This window comes from Crocodylus porosus, unplaced genomic scaffold (assembly GCF_001723895.1).
Source record: "Crocodylus porosus isolate Cpor-Errol unplaced genomic scaffold, CroPor_comp1, whole genome shotgun sequence".
Classification (NCBI taxonomy): Eukaryota; Metazoa; Chordata; order Crocodylia; family Crocodylidae; genus Crocodylus; species Crocodylus porosus.
The window spans coordinates 48,677,996-48,695,821 of NW_017728947.1; the positions used below are offsets into that span (position 1 = coordinate 48,677,996).

The 17,826-nt window shown below is 45.7% G+C and overlaps 1 protein-coding gene across 1 annotated transcript in view; it reads left to right on the forward strand.

The window, feature by feature from the left end:
• SMOC1 (SPARC related modular calcium binding 1) overlaps positions 1-17,826 on the forward strand; it is a 119,871-nt gene that overhangs the window by 78,647 nt on the left and 23,398 nt on the right. Inside the window, exons 8-10 of the mRNA XM_019551034.1 lie at positions 6,368-6,560; positions 7,899-7,981; positions 13,559-13,664. Coding sequence (XP_019406579.1) covers positions 6,368-6,560; positions 7,899-7,981; positions 13,559-13,664 — 382 coding nt within the window. The remainder of the gene's footprint in view (positions 1-6,367; positions 6,561-7,898; positions 7,982-13,558; positions 13,665-17,826) is intronic.

Consider the following 17,826-nt stretch of genomic DNA (forward strand, 5'->3'; position numbering starts at 1 on the left):
AAAATAAATATTTCTGCCAGCAGTTCTTCCCACACAACATTTCATATTCTCTTTTTCTCTCTCTGTCATTGCCTAATATAATCTCAGCTTCCTATCTCCCAAAGCCTTTGTTCCCGGTAGCAGCCAGTTGACAGTGTTATTGCTCCTCTCTGCTGATGGCTGTCATAAGTCACAGCAAAGATGGCAGAAAACAGGACAACATGACAGTGTCTTCCTTTCTTAAAACGGTGACATTATTGTTGTTGCTGATCCTGACTAGATTGTCACTCATTGCACTCCTTCTGATTTATTATCTCATGCTTTTTTTAAAATCTCACTAGATGTATAACTATACACACATTTTAATAGTGCAAGTTTTCTTCTTTTATTTATCTATTTATTTTTTTAAATCTCTGTGCCTGTAACTTCTGTGAACTCAAATGTGGAATCAAGCTTCTAGGTACCCTGCACTTACTGGAGAAGATACCTTCCCTCCAAAGTTGCAGCTTTAGCTGTATAGCTGGCATTTGACTCAGTCTTGTTTGTCAGTTCATTGCTATAGATGCAGAAATTGTCTCCAAAGTTTGAACAAATCTCTGAACAGTGCAAGATGATGTGTTTGGCTACTTTGTCTGCTTTTGCTGGCAATGTAGGTGTGGTGCCTAGAAAACAGCTGCAAATGCTTTCTCCAGTAATTGTGTTAAGTCATAGAAATTCCCCCATTCTCCTTATTGAAGCTCTGCCACCCAATGTCTTAGCTAGGGCAGAGTGACTGGGGCAGGTGCTCTGGGCACCAGCTAAGGGGTAGAGGGGGAGCAGCGGTGGGAACTGCTGCTGCTACCATGGCACAGAGCAGCAGCAGCTGGAAGTCGGTACCTGCATTTGTGTTGGGCAGCTGCCATGGGCACCCAGTTGCGCTGCTACAGCTCTGCTTTCACCAGTCACTTAGAACTATAAATGGCCATTGAGCCATTTTTTTTTTTCCAGCCCAAGCATTCAGTTCCTGATGAAAAGCCAGCCTGGCTTCCTGCTTAAAATGCAGGACCTACGGTTCGGTGCTCATCTGGGTTTTGTAGCAGAATTCTGTATACTGATGGGTAAATTGCTCATCTTTTCTGTGTCTTAGTGTCCCCTACTGCAGCATGTGGAGAGTACTTTTCAGTATGTCATTATCTCACTTAATGTTTATAAAGCACTTTGATATGATCGGGACAAAAGCATCCTGAAAGGCCAAAGTACTGATGTGCTGTCATTCTGTTGTTTGAGGTAGGTATTGGGACCAATCTACAGTAGGCTTTTTGAGAATATTTCGGATCAGCCTAACTCTGTTACCATTGAAATCAATAGTAAAATTTTCATTAACTTCAGTGGAAAGAGAGTGAGGCCAGTGGAGTGAGAGCTTTGAAACTTCTTTTTTAGTTCTTTCCTTAACCTTTTCTCAAGTCGGTTCCTGCCATCCCATTATCATTGTTTTTGTTCTCTGTATTCTCCCTAGTTAACCCACAAGTTTCTGGCACTAAGGTGCTTGGAAAGTAGAAACAGTGGGTGTGTCTACACATGCCCCTGACTGCACATTTGGTACTGTGCAGTCCCAGTGGTGCATGGTTATTTTTAGACGCTATGTCACTGTAGCAATGAGCTACGATGACGTAGTGCATTGCTACCATGCAGTAGCATCGGCATCATAGTTTGTGCCCACTGATGCTATGTCACCATAGTGATGAGCTATGGTAACGTAGAGTCTTGAGTAAATGCTTCCAGTAGGTCCTACCTACAATGAATGAGGTCAAAGGTATTGAGTCAGTCTTTACTAGGTTTTAGGTGGTTTGCTGCTCGTGACATGATTCCATCTGCATGTCCAACTCCAAATAGCATTTGCTTTTCTGCTGATCTATTACAGTGCTACTCCTAATCACCTCATTTGCTACCCCTAATCACCTCACAAGTTCAGTAATGCTTCCTTCCAAGGACCTCCTTCCTGTTGCATGTCTGTGTTTTGGATGGTTTTCCCTATATGATTGATTCATATTTTATATGCTACTTCTTTCTTCCCCACCCCCGGCCACAAGTTCAGACACTGTTTGTTCATTTATACTGAATAACTGCATAGTACCTAGATACTTCTAAGTCAGTTTATCTATCCTTGCAAGTATTGGTCACTGTTCTCAGTTTAGTGTCATACAAATTCCATTCACATGTAATAAAGGTACTAACAACCAAACATGGAAATGTATTTAATAGAAACAAAATGCTACTATCGGTCAGCAAATAAGTTTGGATGCACAGCTGTGGTGTGGTCAGGAGGGGTTCAGTTCATGTATCCATCGTATGGTAAAATGTAGGCAGGGTGAACCATGTCTGGCCTGGCTTGGCTGTAGCCCTGCACCCTGCTATGGGCACAGAAATCTAGGGGGGCACATGCCGCCTCCCAACACGTTGCCTGTGCCCCACTTCTGGCCTGTCAACTGTGCTCCTCCCCCACCTCTCCCCATGTGTTGCTTATGTCCACACACGCCCTTCCTCCCATACCTCCCCTTCCCCACACACCCACCCCATTCCCCATACATTGGGGGGCTGGAATCTAGGGCCAGGGAGTATTGAATTGGGAGTGAGGGGCACCAGCAGGGCCAGGGGGCGGTGGTTTGAGAGTGAGAGACACTAGCAGAGCTGGGAGGGGGGCATGGGGGCTGTGGGTCTTGAGTGAATGGCAAAAGCATGGGCAGGGGCAGGGTACTGGCATAGCAGGGCTGCTCAGCACCACAAAGCAGCCGGTTGCAGGGAAAACGATCACAGTTGGACCAGTGTCCTGGTAAGCAAAGGGAATAGGGGAGCTCTGACTTTTTTTTTTTTTTTTTTTTAAATGATAAAAACCCAAAATCAATGCCAAAATATATATAGGTATTTAGAATTTATTTTATTATAGTATTTGAGGCACTCCTGGGCTTCCAGATTTATTGATATATTCGCATTTTTAAGCAAACATGGTGTTCAACTGATATCTAGCTATCTATCTATCAACAAATGGTGACTCTCTCTCTCTATATATAGATATAGATATATATCTTAGTTTACAAGGTGCATATATAGAGAGAGATGTGGATATTCATTTGCTGTGAACTAAAGGAAGGCTTTTAAATTCATGTTGTGTATGTCTTTAAATATCCATCAGGTAGCAGTGACTGCCAGTTGTTTCTATATTCCATTGAGAAATCCCCCGGAGGAGCAGTTCCTCCCCATTTCTAGTTACAGTATGCACAGAGAAACATTTTAAAATGATGATGATGATAGTACAAACATCATATATGCCTCTGTGTATAAATATGAATACTGTGTATAGACATCCTGTACTGTATGTATGTGTAGAATAAGACTGAAACTTGTTAAAAGACATTTTCGCTTTTTTATTGAAAAAGAAAACGGAGTATTTTCTACCAAGTTGCCTGTTTTGTTGTCTTTGTCCAAAAAAAATCTTTGACTTTTTTTTTCCAAAACCATTTTTAATGTCAGTTTTGCAAGACTCAGAGGACTCCAGAGAGCCTGGTTTTAATGTGTGTACTGAGGAAGCTTTGGGGATTTAGATAGAAAAATGCCTGGAATGCAGTTTACTTCCATGAAGGTTTTTTCCTCCTTTTGCTTATTGTATAAAATGAATTAAATATAAATGGAATGATCATAGACAGCGGATTTTGGCTGCTTTTTTTGTTTCATTGAGCTGGAGGAATGACCTACCTCACCTGATGGCCAAGGTGTAAATTGCTGTCAGGCAGTGATTTTAAGTAAGTTGGACCTTTGTGATGTAATTGATTTGTTAAGAAGCCCACGGGCTTCTTACTGAATGACTTCTCTGTCTTCATATGGCTCAGGAGCAGTCACAATTTTTTTTTTTTAAGTTGTGACATCTGTCAGCAAAGTGAAGTCAGCTTAAATATCAGCTGAGGCTTGAGCTGTTTCAGTTTTGTTGATTTTTCATTCTCTCCCCCCGCCCCTTCCCAGTCTTGATCAAGTTTCTCTCTGCTTGAACTGGCCTTACATGCAGTTAAAGCTTGTATTATAAACTTGAGTTGTGTGGAATTGTGCCTGACAAAGTTCAAGCGCTCTTCGCATTCACAGCCCTGAGGGATGAAGGTCTGAAGTGTTTGTGAATGGACCCCATCCTAGGGTCTTCTGAAACAACTTTCTCTGTCTGGCATGGTACAATTAGAAATCATGGGTCAGTTAGCCTTGGGCACCAGAAGCTATTGATGCCCAAGTAACTCTGTTTAGAGCTGTCATCATTTATTGTTTTTAGCATCTGGGCATGCATAGTACCTCCAAGCCCTTGTCATGGACCAGAACCCTACTGTTTCAGGCACTGAACAAAAGCTGATACCTGGTCCAAACAACTTATAATCACAATATTTGGGGGAAAGATGGGGGTGGGGGGATGCCGAGAAAACGGAGTTGAGAATATGAGGCAAAGGGGTAATGTTGATCAGAAGGATGGGTAGGGAAATGTTTCTCTATTGGACATCCATTTCCCAAAGATCAGATGGTTATGTACTGCCAAATAAGGTCTCCCAAATGACCATCAAAATATCTGCAGTTTCAAGTTGAACCTATGGAGTCTTCAACTCATGGCTCTGGGTTACTTTCTGAACCTAAAACCTGAAGTAGCCTCTGGACATGAGAATGCATTTCAGGCAGTATGACCTGTTAAAAACAGTTGTGAGGGTAGTTTGAGAGGGAAAGGGACATTTTTCCCCATGTTTTTATTTTCAGTATTATGATATAGTTAAAGAACAAGAAAGTTTATTGAGTTTTTGTCATCCCTTTTTATCCCAGTTATATCAAATTTTCTACTCCCCCTCTGTCCCCCCCTCTCCCCAAGTTCTTTAGGTGATTGAAGAATTTGAAATGGTATTCTTGTCCCTCAGATGAATGGCAAGAGGTGTTTTGAGGACATCTAACAGAGAATTGCTAAGTGTTAATATTAAATTAATATAATACATGTGTAAATGTTCCTCTTTTAGTGGATGATCCCTGTAAGATCACTATAAAGGACAGCAGCCTACTACTGCTACTGGCTAAGTGGGTCTCTCCCTTAACTCAAAGTGGGAGATCTTACAGGCATAATGTGCGGGAAAGAGGAAGGCTTGTTATCCTCTGTTTCCTATGACATGTTGGGGAGTAGAGGAGCAATACAGTACCCTTTTCTTGCTGCAGGAAATGGCTGTACTCTTCTGTTGCCTTAATGAATGGGGTTAAGTGTGTATGTGAACTCTGCCTCACAAGGATATATTGGAAAATAACTTGTTACTCCAGGGCATTCTGAAGCTGGGAGATGGGAACTGGGTTTTTTATTCCTCACTAGTTACCCCAAGAAGGAAACAGTTGAGGATCTTCATCGCTTCTTCTATGAGAAAGCTCAGACCTAATGACGAAAGAATAAATGGCAGCAAATGCAAACAACATTTATAGGACTATTTAGCCCAAGATTGCAGTAACACCTGTATTGTATCTTTAGGCATTTCTGCTTATTTGGAGAACAGGAATGTGTGACATGAAGTAGCTGTTCCTCTTGTGGCTTCAGCTTCCTACAAAAGTAGCAGCCAGCAGATGGCACCCCGAATCTGTAAGCCCTTGGAATGACTTTGCCATTACAGCTACTCCTCGCTTATCATCATGGTTATGTTTTTGAAAAATGTGACTTTAAGCAAAACTATGTTAAGCAAATCCAGTTTCATCACAGTAGTTACCTACTAGCAGGTGGCAGCCAAACAATGTTGTAATTGAACTTGCACAACTTTAAATGAGTATGCTCTCTAATAGATCAGCGATGTAATAATGAAACAACGTTAACCAGTACAACGTTAAGGAGGAGTATCTGTACTAGGATGCAGCATTCCAGCCAGACTCCAATACAGAGCCCTTTGTATGTTAGACTATTACTTTTGGGTAGCAGAGTTGACAGGGGAAGCAATAGGGCTGTAGGTTTCCAGGGCCTAGCTAACATCAGGAATGCTCAGGTCTGAGAATTGCCTTGAAGCCATGGGTGTTATGGAGCAGTGTTTTTCAACCCGTGGGTCATGACCCAAAAGTGGGTCACAGGAATATATGAAAGGGTTGTGGATAAATTTAAAAAATGGATTCTTTTTTTTAAAGGAGAAAAACGTGGGAAACTTGCAGGCTGGCAGAATTCCAGCCTGCAAGGGGCTGCTTTGGGCCCCCATTCTCCCCATCACACACACGAGGAGTGGGGGGGAGGGCAGGGGCCTGGGGATGGGGGGCAGTGGGTTGGGAGTGAGGACACTGGGTTGGAACTGACCATCAATGCTCACAAATGGGTCCTGGAACAAAAAAGGTTGAGAACCACTGTATGGAGGATGAAGTTTTGTTTTTTCTCTTCCAGAGAAAGTTCACTCATGTGACCAGGAGAGACAGAGTGCCCTGGAGGAGGCCAGGCAGAACCCCCGTGAGGGCATCGTCATCCCAGAGTGTGCTCTTGGAGGGCTGTACAAACCAGTGCAGTGTCACCAATCCACTGGGTATTGCTGGTGTGTTCTTGTGGATACTGGGCGCCCCCTGCCTGGCACATCTACCCGGTAAGAGCCACTTGCTTTGAATCCGGCCTGTAAGCTGATATGTAAGATAACTACGAAGGAAAGCATATCTGTTCAGTGAGATAAGAGGACGAAGGACTCCAGGAGTAGCCACACCACAGGGAACATACCCATCAAGTCTGTTAACTCTGCACTAACTCCCCTATGGGCACAGTCTTAGTCTGAACTAATAGCACCCTTTGTTTGGTTAGCTTAAGCTATTTCAGGCTAAGAATGTCCATTCAAGGAGTGTGGACTGAGTATCTAGAGCATCAGTGCTCGACCTCATGGCCCTGCAGACCAGATAAGGGGTGTGGGACTGGTCTAAGAGCTGGATTGGGCCCTCATGGGTAGAGACCCCATGCTCTACCCACCTGGCATTGCATCCACCTGGCTCTGTGAACCAGGATCTGGCCCTGGGGCACTGCACCACCTCTACCTGGCTCCCACATGCTGGTATTGGACCCCAGGGCTCAGTGCCATCTCTGCCTGGCCCCCACACACTAGAATTGGGCCCATCCAATCCAACACACAGACCCACACTTTCTGGTCCATGGGGCTCCCCGTGGGTCCAGAAATGGGATGGATCCTTTTCACCATACAGCTTGTAGATGGATTCACCGGAACAAACTGAGAGACTGACAAGCTCTGGCCAGTTTTGTAAGCTTGACCCAACACTGTTAGCTATTGTAATTCCTTGGCACATAACTGCTGTGCAGGGGAGTCAACAAGGAAGGAGTTTGGTTCTGGGCTGTGAGACTGACTAGAAGAATCTGGACCTTGAATTGTTTTTGGGTTTGGACTGACAGTGTAGCATGTGTGGCATGCTCTTCTTGTTTTACTGCAGCTAATAAATGGATGCTGCATATTGAAATGTATAGCTTGCAGGTAAACTTCTGGGTCAAGGCAAGGGACAGTGCATTGGGCTAAACTGCCTTGAACTGACCAAATGCCTGGCTTACCTTTAGTGAAGCTCACTTCTGAGGACAGTGAGCATGCTGCCCAGGACAGCTGAAGTTCATAAGGTTTTTCCTGACTGCTTTTATTGTCTAGACAGTCATTGGTGGTGAACAGTTCATTAAGATGCCCAGCCTTGCCACCACTTCGACAAGCAAAGAGAAGGAGCTGTTGATAGAGGGCACGGTCACATTAATGTTAATTCCTGTAGGTGCAGGTGCTCATGTCTTCTTATTATGATCATCTTTGTCTTCATGCATTCTGAACTTTTCTCATGCAGACTCATTTCTTTTTGTTTCCTCTACACTGAGCTGATAATGTAAAACTGCAAAGTTCACTAACTACTGAAAATTATTGAAGATCTCTGCCCTCTTCTTTTTCCAGCTATGAAACCCCAGTGTGTGAAAGTGATGCCAGATCAAAGAGCACAGAGGCTGATGACCCATTTAAGGACAGGGAGCTTCCAGGTCAGTGTCTCTCCTCCTCCCACTTCCCCCCTCCCAACAGAATTTCAAGTCAAGGCCATTGTTTAAAAGAGCATACATCATGCGGGTGCTTTTTACCATGAGTTTTGTTTTTGATTATGTTGGGTTTCTTATTCTTTTAGTATCTGTTCCAGAAAAATGTTTGACTTTCTCTATGGACGGATCACTTCTCCCACTACCGTTAAGCTTAGTGGCAATATCAGTTTTCAGTGGGGACTAGAAAACCATGAGATTTCCCTGGGCTGACTTGTCACTTTCCTTCCCATCCCTGCCAAACATATCTGCCATCTAGGAAAAGAAAAATTTCATTGTGAAAAATCTGTGAAAGAGAAATTGTAGTGAGAGGGTAATATATTGCCTTCCCAAAGTGACTCAGAGAAGCAGTGGAGCTCTTTTTTAACTACTGTAAGGACAGACCCATTTCTTTCTAGTCATGGACACTTTCACAGCTGCAGCACTGAGATTTTGTCTTTTGGCTATTTGGGGGACATAACTAGCACATAGCAGATGACACTACTAATGCAAACAAAGAATGCCAACCCCAACCCTTGACCAAAGCTGGCTGTTCAGAATAGCTTAGCTGGAACTCTGTTTCCCCCCATTGTTGCTTTCTCCTTGGCTTGGCTTGGTTTGAAGTTGCTTCTGGCCACTTAATCTTAGAACCTCACATCTCCACTACTACCTTTTCTTTTGGACTCAAGTGACTAGCCAAAAGCTGGGGTCTTGCAAGTTGTTTCTATTCAGAAGAGAAATTGTTGATTGGAGCCATGTGTCTCTGCCAAATCTGTTTGTTTACCAAAAAGTCCCTGCTTCCCTGAGCAAGGAAACAAAGAGGAGACCTACCTGTTGCTGACACTTCCTGGTGCTTTCTCTGGATTTTTCTGAGGTCAGCTGCTTGTTTGGATAAGGCATTGGCTTTTCCATTCCTCCTCTGTCACTGTTTTTTGTGGTGGTTTATTTCTGTCCTCACACACTTATGTTAAAACTGTACCCAAAGAACTACCTCTGGCCAAATGTGCTTTTGTTTTAGGTGGTGTTGTGTGCCTGTGTTTTGGATGGAGGCTACCATAGTTTCAGCTGTCTGGTTCCAAAAAAATCTCAAGTGGTTTTTTTTATGTTTTCTCAGATGAGGGCAGTTGTTATAACCACCAATTTCAACTAGTTTTAGCTTAACCCATAACACTTTACACTCAGAATGCCCCCCCTTTTGACAAAGAGGATGACAATTGAATATAACCTTTTGGGGAAGGAGTATGTGTAAAATGGCACCCTCCCATTTGAGATCAGGGGACGAAAGCTGCTGTACTGGAGTGAGAGTGAGTCTCCAGCTGCTGATGCTCTGGTTTCTGCCCTTTTCCCCTGCTCCTTCTAAGGAGCAGAGTTGGTGCCTAGTTCCTCAGGAACCAATCCTTGTTCTCCCTCCCATTTGAGCAAACAGGCTGGAGGCAGTGGATCAGGCTGGTATCTATGAAGAGTCCAGTACCTGGGGGCCTGCCTCATCCTCCTACACATTCTTTCAATAAAAACAGTAGTGGCCTTAGCCTCTGCACACTTTCTCCCTACCAACCTGGGCTCCCTCCCTGGGTCCCTCTCTCTGATCCTTGGGGAAGAAAAGAACTTCTTCTTCCTCTGTCTTCCCCATCCTTCCAAGTGCAACTGCTGGGCCTCATCCTGGGAGTAGTGTCTGAGTGTGCAGTGCAGCTGAACAAGGAGCAGAATCTGCACTACTAGGGAGAAGACTGCATAGTGTGGCAGGGCTGAGAGCTGATTCCAGCTGCAGATTGTGCTGATGTGCTTCCTCCACTGTTCACCCCTCCTTCCTCCTGACCTGATGGCTGCCACAGAGGGCCAATGATTACTGTCCCTGCTGCTCAGGAGACTGGCTCCAGCTGCTGACTGTTTGAGAACTTACAGTTCTCATTCTCTTGTGACCAACTCCCTCTGATTCAGCCTGGAGGCTTTAATCATCTGTGAATTGGCCGGTTTGGACATGATGGGTCACTAGTGATCCAAACAACAGGAGTGCAGAAGAGATAGGAGAGCCATGCAGTATTCCCTGTTACCTTCCTATTCCTGCTTGCTACCCCCAGCTGGATAATAGTGTCAACCCAAATGGAAAACTGTTTCCCCCCTCCTACCCCTCAATTACTCTCAATTGCCCGAGAGAATGCCCTTTTTCATTTAGATTGTCCAAGGGGCCCTTCACCCTTCCAAATCTTCATTACTGCTGGCATTTTCCTCCCTGCCCTGAGATAAACAACCCTTCAGATGCCAAGGTGAGAGAGATGTATGCACAAATCCCTCTAGACAAACTGAGCCATAGCTGCTTCCAGAAGAGCCAGGAGGAAGAAGGAAGGAAAGTGTTGCTTGCACACAGCGAATAGCAAGCTGCTAACTCCAGCAGACGGCGGGATGCTGAGACCCCTGGGAGATGACTTCTAGCAAATGGTTTTTTCAACCTTCTCATTACTGCAACAAAAAGCTCTTTTAAGTGAGTGGTGTACTCTGGCTGCAACAGCAGCTTACCCTTTACAATGCTGACATTTTCTGGACTGCGTGCCAAACAAGTACAGAGGGGTATGCATGTGTGCAATACACATAGTACAGAGACAGGCCAAGTGACTGCTCCCTATAGGTTGGATATTGCAGGAAACTGTGCCTGTATTTCTGCAAAGGAGAGGATTTTGTCATAGTAATTTGCAAGTCACTTTCAGCTGTCAAGGGGATTGTGGTAAGTTTCTGGACCTCTGCCCTGAGGGTGTGTGTGCCTGTCTGTTTGTCTGGGAAAGGCAGAAAGTGTTGATGCTGGTGCTCATTGCTAAGGGTAGGCTGCCTTCCTGGCACCAATTACCTTAATCATGCCAGCAATCAGTTGTAAATGGTTGGTTTGGGCACAGAGGGAAGAAAGTGGTTTAGTGGCAATTCCTGACCATCAGAATGATCACCTAGTGAGATGGGAAGTAAGGGAGATAGTGGGGAACAAAAAGTGTTCAGGAAAAAAACACAGGTGGTTCTGGAGGTAGGTGGGACTAGCTGAGAATCCATGTGCCTCTTTAAGTGGCTAAAAATCATTGTTACAATATTGTGGAATTAAATTGAGTATTTATATTGCTCACTTCCTCTTTACGCACAAGGGAGCTTAAATGGTCAGGAGAATAAAAGAGTGGTGAGGAAGCTGCATACATCACCTAGTCAACAGCAGGAGAATGAAGATCTACCTCTCTGGCCAGACCCCACAAGAACATATAAGAACTGCTTTTTACTACGTCAGACCATAGGTCCATCCTGCCCAGTATCCCATATCACACCGTGGCACGGGATGGGTGCTGAAAGGAAGAGTGAACAGGTTATGACCAGGGCTTTTCCCACAGTTCCTCTCCCACTTGCAGCCTCCAGCATTCACGATCTAAGAAGTTCTGATTCTGAGGCTGTACCCTAAAATCCCATTTTCAAAAGCTGCTGATGCACCTTTCCTCCAAGTATTTGTCCAATCCCTTTTGAATCTGGTTAAACTGTTAACTTCAATAGACTCTGGCATTGAATTCCACACTTTAATTGCACCTTGTGTGAAAGAAAACTTCCTCATTTGTAATTTTTAAACTTACTATCTCAGGGACAACATTGTTCAAAAGGCAACTTAGTTAAAATACCTACTGGAAGGCTCAGGAACCCAGTAATGGAAATGCATATAGTAGGGCTGTCCAAAATGGCTGTGTTTAATTTAGTTTTGTATTCGATAGTTTGAAAGGACAGTGATTCATGCACTGTCCGGGACCTGGGGCAGCTCCAGCAATCAGCTGGAGCTCCCGGTTCGATCCCCACCTCTCTGATTATTCTCCCAGCTCTTGCTGGGGGACATGGGCCCCGGATCTGCTCAGGCTTTCAGCAGGCTGCTGCTGCTGGCTGGGGAAATAGCCCAGAGCCACCACCATCACCAGCTGACAATGGCAGCTTGCTGTGATCCTGCATCATCTGGGGGCTTGCCCCTTCCCCCCGCAGGGAAGAGCTGGGGGAAACGATCAGAGAGCTGGGGGAAAGATCAGGGAGATGGGGAATTGAACTGGGAACTGGGGCTTGAACATTTCCACAGCTCCCAGTTTAAGTCCACAGCCCCCAGTTTGACCCCCCAGCACTGAGGTTGAAAGGAACCTCAGGGACAGATTGTTGTCACTGGCCAGTTACAGATGTCAATACCAGACCAGCCCTTCCTCTGCCCCTTTGCCTGCAAGCCCACCTCTGAAATGGCTCCAAAATATTGGAAACATCTGAAACCATTATGGAAAATTTCCAAAACATTTCAGATGGCCCATTTTGTTTCGGAGCTGTTTCAGAGCCCTGCATTTCATTTCAGATTTGGTGTTTCAACCATTGAAATGTCCAAATCTGAAAGTAAATGAAACGGCTGCCAAAATTTTGCATAGCCCTAATATATAGGTCATTCATTGTTAGATCCCCATTTTAAATCTGCCTGGGCCTGCAGCAGCTGAAGGTAGTGCCTTTTAGTAGCTGTTTGTAGTTCCTGTTTGCAGCTGGTTCATGGCAGGCAAAGTTCAGTTCTCAAAACACATCACAAAATCATCCTTGGATTGGCAGTAGTCTCCCATCTCTTCAGCAAGTGCAGCTGAAGGAGCATGGGACTTGATTCCTTGTTCCCCTGAACGGTGTGGAGAAGAGCTGAAGCACATAGGTGGGTTAATGCTGCAGAAGTTTGTGCAGCCTGCCTGTTTCCCCCATCCTGTGGGTAGAGATGGGGTTTCTGTCTCCAGAGTTCTCAATATCAGACATTTCTCAAGTGCTACCTCCACAGGAAGTGCTGCTTAACAAATACTGTACCCGTACACCAGTAGTACCCAAACTACAGTCTGAAGACCACTGGTGGTCTATGGGGGGCAGGTAAGTTGTCCACAGATCACACTTCCCTGATCTCTTTCCTTTTTAATTCAAATTTCATGATAAGGGTTCACAAAAAATTTTGAGGGTTGATAATGGTCTCTTAGTCCACAAAAGTTTGGTAACCATTGCCCTAGACTGTTGCTTTAGTTACTGGCAGGCATTCTAACCGTGTATCGGGAGGAGAGGGTACATGTGGCCTGGAGGTCTGGCCATAATGATCATTATGGGCCATTTTTCAAAAGAATTAGTCTTCCATTTAGACATGAACATCAGTGACCAGGTTTTCAGAGGAGTGTAGAATATTGTTTTTCTGAAAAATTAGCCATGATTGTTAGAGTGGGACTTGCTGGATGCTGAGCACTTCTGAGGATCTGCACCTCTTGTGTCTGCCTTTCATCCTCAAAGTTGTCATGAAAGAAGTCTGAAGCACTCAATTGACCATTCAAGATAGTAGTGATCCTCTGCTTTTTCTTTTACAAAAAGCTGGTGGACAGAGACTTGATTTTAGAAGCTGCCCATGGGTTCTTCTGCTTGGAGAGGTTTGAGTTACGATGGTGGAGTGCTGTATTAAACCTTACAAACATAGATTGTACCTTATCCTCTCTGAATCAGGATAGGAGACTGATTCTCTGTTCCTAAATTAAACTTTCTCTTTCCTTTGTACAGGCTGTCCAGAAGGAAAGAAAGTAGAATTTATTACCAGCTTACTGGATGCGCTCACTACAGACATGGTACAGGCCATTAACTCAGCAGCACCTGCTGGGGGTGGAAGGTGAGTCTGGAGAGCGTTCAAGCTTATCACAGCCAGGATATCTGTAGACATCTGAATGTGTGTGAGGTGAGAAAGGGTTCTTGCTCCAACCTGCAGTCAGTCTAACTGTTGGATTGGCGCTTGAGAAACCAGTGCCATAATGCCAAACTCTGTATTTTCACAGCATCTGATGAGGTTAGCTTATGAAACTTTATGCTATATACCTCTCTCTAGTTAATTAATAAGGTGCAAATCTACTGTATTCTGCATGGTAACTCCAACCACTTGTGCTCTGGAAGCTGTCTCACTGCAAGGATTAGCACATCCCACCAGCCATGTGAAATGAGAGCTGAGCACCAGGAAGTTCCTTATTTGTTTTGTCCCTTGGTGCATGAAGAGAGGCATAGTAACATTCACATGAGCTTAGGGAGGTGCCATAGCCCAGCAGCTACAACAGGGGAGTGGGAATCTGCATTCTTGTCTTCTCAGTGTTGTGGTGTCTGGTGATTTCAGTTGGAGCAAGTGTGGCAATGAGGGGAGAAATGTCTTGCACATTTCACTTTGCCTGGGGATGAAGCCGTCTTTGATTGCATGCCTGCTTTTCTTCCTGGCCTGTCCACAGCCAATGAAACCTGCAGCAGGAGGCAGGCAGAGCTCCTTTTTACCTGCTTAAGAGCCAAGAGGACATTTCAGGATTCAGGGAGAAGCTGGAGGAACCTGCAGCATCATGCAGCCAGCAGTCTCCTGCAACTTGGTCTGAATCAATAGTGGTCTGTACGCTGGGGAAAGCTGGCAATGCTGTAACAGCTGCATGAGTGTTGGGGCAGATGGGAGTTCAGAAAATATAGTATAGTCCTTCTAAAAGGTTTTTTTGTTTGTTTGTTTTTTAAATGAGCATTTGGGTTCTGATTCCTGAGTTGTGACCTGTCAGGCTTGCCCATTTCCAGCTGTGCTACAGATTCTCTGCAAGAGTTCAAGCAAGTCTCTTAGGCCACTGACAGACGTTCATTTAAAGGCATGGTGAATCTGCTCCCTGAGTCCTGACAGTCACCCCTCCTTCCATGCCTCAGTTTTGAGTTCAGGGATTAGATCCCAGTTGTACCTACTTCCCAGCTCAGAAAGGACCCGAAGTCACAGTCAGAGGGTTCCCTGATGCCAGCAAGTTGAAAGGCAGGTGTTTGACAATCAGTGATTGCTGGCTGGCTTTCACTGGCCCCACTGATGTCCCTGAACCCACTGATGATCAGTTGATTATCAGCTGGCATGGACCACACAAGGGCTAATTCAAGCCCCAGTGCAGTCCTAGCCTTGCCACATGTTCAATTTAACATGCTATAGAAAGCAGCTCCCCCAAAATTACACATTTTTTGTGTGATATTTTTTGGCTGGTTTCCCTTTTTTAATTGCTTGAACATATGGCTGGGTTACTCTTTAAGGTGTGAGTAGCAAACTAATTAAGTCTTAAGTGTAGTATCTGCCAAGGGCCTAAGGAACGTGGGGATGGAAGGGGTCTCCTGGGCTCTTGAGTACGGCCCTCTATATTCACAGGCAATCGCAAACCAAAGGAATCTTCCAAATCACCACTTCAAACCCCCACCCACAACTGTAAGGAGCTATGTCTGTAATGTCGAGACCACCCTTAAACTTGCCATGGGTAAAAAGCAGGGGTTTTCCATTTACGAAGTGGGAGAACTCTGACCTCGTTCTCAGGAATGTTGTGCAGATTTAAGGTACTAATGTTTGCAAGGCCTTGGCATAAAAGGTGTTTATAGAAAACCAAAGGATTACTGTTGTTGGCTTGGTTATGATCTGTGGGATTACACCAGGGTGTTTAATTCCAGCAGAGGTGGACGTGTCGGACTGCTTAGAGGTATGCACACAAAAGATGTGTGTGTGTGTGTGTTACTGTATTCACTTGAATAGAAGATGACTCCCCAATAATTAGATTCTATATATGGAAAATGTATACATTTTACGCGTGCACTAATAAAGATTTTTGGGTTGATACAGATTATTAACCAGTCATATCGGCAGATACTGATGCAATTCCAATATGCAGCCCAGCAGCTTGGAGAGCAGTGTCCAACTATTAAGTCTGTTTAGGGTAGAAAAGGGCTTGGGGGAGGGAAGAGGTGTGGGGTGCAGATTGAGGCCCCCACAGTAAAGGAGGGAATGGGGCTGGGGCATAGGCAGGCACTGCACAGCTGGGGTGGAGTGGGACACAGACAAAGCCGGGCAGCTCGTCCAGGAGGCATGGAGAGGGGTGGTGGCTTCTGCCACTGCACACACCCTGGAGGAGGTATAGGGGGCATGTGCCCCCTGGATCTGTGCACAGGGTGAGGGCCAGAGGCTGCGTTGGCCTCTTCCTGATGGAGGGCTGGGCTGGGTGGGGTGGGGTGGGGTGGGGCAGGTGGCACTGGGAGTGGGGGGGCTACAGGGTGGCTATAGCCACCCCAGAATTTACTGTAGCTCCCAGTGCTACCACCACCACCTGCCCCAAGCACAGCTCTGGCCCAGCTCCCCTCCCCACTCCCCACTGGGAAGAGGCTGGCATACCCCCAGCCCCAGCCCACAGCAGGCAGCACACACTTGTTCTGTGCACAGATCCTGAGGGCACATGTTCCCCCATGCCTCCCACAGGGGTGCACGCAGTGGTGGGAGCCCCTCCCACCTCAATTCTCCAGACAAGCTGCCCGCAGCTCAATCCCATGCCCCACCCCACCCCAGCTGGACAGCGTCAGCCCCTGCCCCAGCCCCACTCCCTCCCTCACCGTGGGGGGCCTCTATCTGCCCCCTCATGCCCCTTCCGTCCCACAGACTTACATGTCAGACGCTGCTGTCCAATACGCTGCACAAGTTCTCCATAAACACACATAAGCAGCACTTTTGTACCTATTTTACATATTTTTCTTTTTAAGGAAAATTTTTCATGTTCCAAGTCAAATCAGCCAAATCAATTCCAAATCCGTGAGTCATTCAAGAACCAAATGTGGCCATACTACTGGCAAAAATCCTCCACCCCTGCCTGAGGCTTCAGATCTTTCCAAATCCTTTGGCGGGCATCCTACGTGCAGGCCCAAGCCTGAAAGCTTGGGGTTTGGATGTCCTTGAGTTTGGCTTGCTCTCAGCCAGGTGGCCACAGGAGCAAGTTAGGCAGGAATCTCCCATTTCCATAAAGTCAGCATGTAGCCAAGATCCTCCCACTGGAAGCTGGCTAGTGGGAAACTAACTATGGAGGCTCTTGTAAGGAGTCCTGTCCGCAAGCAGACAAGGGTACAACGCTCTACTACACAGTGCCATTTACCTCAGTCAAGGTATCTCCCCTGCCACCATCATGGTCATGGTATTTCCCCTACATATAGTATGAACTGCATGATATTAATCCAAAACCAAAAGGCTCATGATTTGCCATATAGCGTTTCAAGACATGATGACCCTACAACTCAGCATTGCTTATTACATGTGTGTACTCTAGATACCTCCCCATATAGGACCCATGTGCTAAATATCTCCCCCACTCATGATTGGAACCAGCTGTTCTTGACTTAAGTCATGGGATCAGAGCCGGGGCTACTGCCCCAGGCCCCACACTTTGGAGAGACCCACAGAGCCAGGCCGGGTTCGCATCCAACCACTCGCCATCCCCCTCCCCCTTGCCGACCGCCACTACATCTGGGCCCCGCACAGGCTGATTTGCCCTGGGCCCCACACTGCTATGGTTGTCTCTGCCTGGGATCCTCCAAAAAATTGCGTGGAGATAAGGCTCAGGGCAATCTGGTCCAGCTTCAGCTCATGGAGAGTGGGACCACACTAAGTGTATATAACAGACTGAGAGAGGGGGCAACAGAGGGATTCTGGGTGAACTGTTTGGGGCCCCATTTGGTGATATTTGCCAGACATTTAAGGCTGGTGAAGAAACAGGAATCATTGACATGGGAAAGAAAGGTACAGCTCAGCTGTGGGAATGAAGAATAAATCAAAATGCATTCAATGTAGTGGCTCATCATGACTTGAAAAAGTCGGCAATAAGGGGAAGCTGCTCAGTGGGTATTGCTATATGTCTTATTCAGAGAGGCGGCACTAACCTAGCCTTGTGGCTAGTATGTTTGCCCAGTATGAGTGATGTATTTTATGCTCATGCTCAGTGTTGGTTGTATTTAATCAATTTCATCATTGGTTTCCA